The sequence below is a fragment of the Pteropus alecto genome, unplaced genomic scaffold (genome assembly GCF_000325575.1).
Source record: "Pteropus alecto unplaced genomic scaffold, ASM32557v1 scaffold220, whole genome shotgun sequence".
Taxonomy (NCBI): domain Eukaryota; kingdom Metazoa; phylum Chordata; class Mammalia; order Chiroptera; family Pteropodidae; genus Pteropus; species Pteropus alecto.
This window is the reverse complement of record NW_006430043.1, coordinates 22,554-25,114: the sequence shown is the minus strand read 5'-3', so window position 1 is coordinate 25,114 and position 2,561 is coordinate 22,554. Positions and strand designations below refer to the sequence as shown.

The window sequence follows — 2,561 nt, the reverse complement described above, 5'->3', positions numbered from 1 at the left end:
TTATATCTGCTAGTTCTCTAAATTAAACCCTCGAAGTTAAATTTTTCTAGACTACTGAAACCCCTAATATTGCCAAACACAGACATTAAAGTTGCTTCCCAACTATCATTTATTAAATTATTTATGCTTTCTTCCAGTCAGTGCTTTGTGACAGAATTTATATATAAACCATGAGTCATAAATGTCTACAGAAGCAATAGTTGCCAATGTGAAAGGAATTTGGGTGGAATGACATTACATTAGACTCAGAAGAAAAGATCTAATTCTACTGCTTTTAGGAATTAACTTTTTGATTCATCATCAGCTGGTATTGGCTTAAAGTTGTCACAGTAATTTTATAAGGTTAAAATGAATAATGATTATAAAATAGCTTCGGAATCCTAATACTTTAAGAGATTGTTTGTAACTAGGATCAAAGCCAAGGGTTCATTTGTTTATTTTGCCTTGTGCCTCTCAGCAGGTTTCTGCCATGGGTGACAGGGGAACAAGCAATCTCTCAGAAGTGACTGACTTCATTCTTGTAGGCTTCCAGGTCTGCCCAGAGCTCCACATTCTCCTCTTCCTGCTTTTTCTACTTGTATATGCCATGGTCCTTCTAGGGAATGTTGGGATGATGGCCATTATTATGACCGATCCCCACCTGAACACACCAATGTATTTCTTCCTAGGCAACCTCTCCTTCATTGACCTCTTCTACTCGTCTGTTATTGCCCCCAAGGCCATGATCAACTTCTGGTCTGAGAGCAAGTCCATCTCCTTTGCAGGCTGTGTGACCCAGTTCTTTCTCTTTACTCTCTTCATTGTGACTGAGGGATTTCTCCTGGCAGCCATGGCTTATGACCGCTTCATTGCCATCTGCAACCCACTCCTCTACTCTGTCCAGATGTCAACACGTCTCTGCACTCAGCTGGTGGCTGGTTCCTATTTTTGTGGCTGCATCAGCTCAGTTCTTCAAACCAGCATGACGTTTACTTTATCCTTTTGTTCTTCTCGGGCCATTGACCACTTTTACTGTGATACTCGCCCACTTCAGAGACTATCTTGTTCTGACCTCCTTATCTATAAAATGATTTCTTTTTTCTTATCTAGCATCATTATTTTGCCTACCATCATAGTTATTATTGTTTCTTACATGTATATTGTGTCCACTGTTCTAAAGATACACTCCAGTGAAGGACGAAAGAAAGCCTTCTCCACTTGCAGCTCTCACCTAGGAGTCGTGAGTGTATTATATGGTGCTGTCTTTTTTATGTATCTCACTCCCGACAGATTTCCTGAGCTGAGTAAAGTGGCCTCCTTATGTTACACCCTAGTCACTCCCATGTTGAATCCTTTGATTTATTCTCTGAGAAACAAAGATGTCAAAGAGGCTCTAAAAAAAATTTTAGAGAAGAAAAGTACTATTCTTTGATTATTATTTCTCTTCCACCAAAGGTATTGTAGCTATTTATTTCATACTCCTTGTGGCTGTTAATGAAAGTTATTCTCCTGAACATCACAAAAATACTATAAGGAGCTTTTTCAAGGTATTATACCCTTTATTTCTTCTCATTATTACTCTCCCGCTCCCCCACCCCCCGAAACATTGTTAATTCTGAATGTCCTGGGTACTAGTGATGTTGTGGACATTAGAGAAACATTCTTCAAGGTGAACCCACCCACTGATTTCAAATAACATTTTATTTCACAGAATTGATTTCTATTTATTTTTATGGCATACTGCTGAACATTCTGTTTATACTTTATTATAGTGTTTAACCCATATTTTGTCTGGTGCTTGTCTTTGGAATTGCTCCTGCACTTACACACAATCATTGATAATTGACAATAATGCCCAACTTATTTTTTTAAATAACATATTTTCCAAATTTTATTTCTCTATCATGTTAAATAGTTATTGAATTTTCACTTTGAAACAAGTATTTTATGTGTTATATCAAGAGGAAGAAGCAATAATAAGAAACAAACAATAAGTAGTCTTCACTATATACATTAAATTGGAAAATTACATATTCAGTGCATCAGATATTGTGGAGTAATCTAAAGCATTGTTAATTGCTGATTCATCATATATAAAGAACTAAAGTGGGATATAGAGACATGCAAACATTTTTCAACAATCTTTCCCTCTTCATTATTTTTTTCCTGTTTTAATTGTTGTAAGGAATATTTAATAATTGTATAGAAGCAAGGCGGTCATCAAAATAGATTGTGATCCAGATTTACTCATCTATACATCTGAATATTTATTTGATTAATTTTATTGACTACCTGTGTAATATGTTCTCTTCTTATGGTAGGCTCAGGTATAAATAACCTCATTCTTTTAGGGAGCTTACAATTTAGTGTGAGTCACATCCTTGGACAACTAAAATTCATAAATTTGTATGCCAAAGATAAACATAGAGATTGCAAGGTAGGGTTTCTGAGGGCAGGTGGTTGGTAATCAGAAAGTGTCCTTAGGGCTACATGGAAGACATATTTAAAAGGGGTTAAGATTGAAGTTAGGGAACTGCTGTATCCATTTATATTATTGATGTGCACTTAAAGTATGTCAATTT

The 2,561-nt window shown here is 35.9% G+C and overlaps 1 protein-coding gene across 1 annotated transcript; it reads left to right on the top strand.

The window, feature by feature from the left end:
• Positions 1 to 412: 412 nt before the first annotated feature.
• LOC102888621 (olfactory receptor 9K2) lies at positions 413 to 1,411 on the top strand. The gene has a single exon (XM_006904592.1). It carries the CDS (start codon positions 470 to 472, stop codon positions 1,409 to 1,411), a length of 942 nt encoding a protein of 313 aa, XP_006904654.1. The 5' UTR covers positions 413 to 469.
• The last annotated feature ends 1,150 nt before the right edge of the window (positions 1,412 to 2,561 follow it).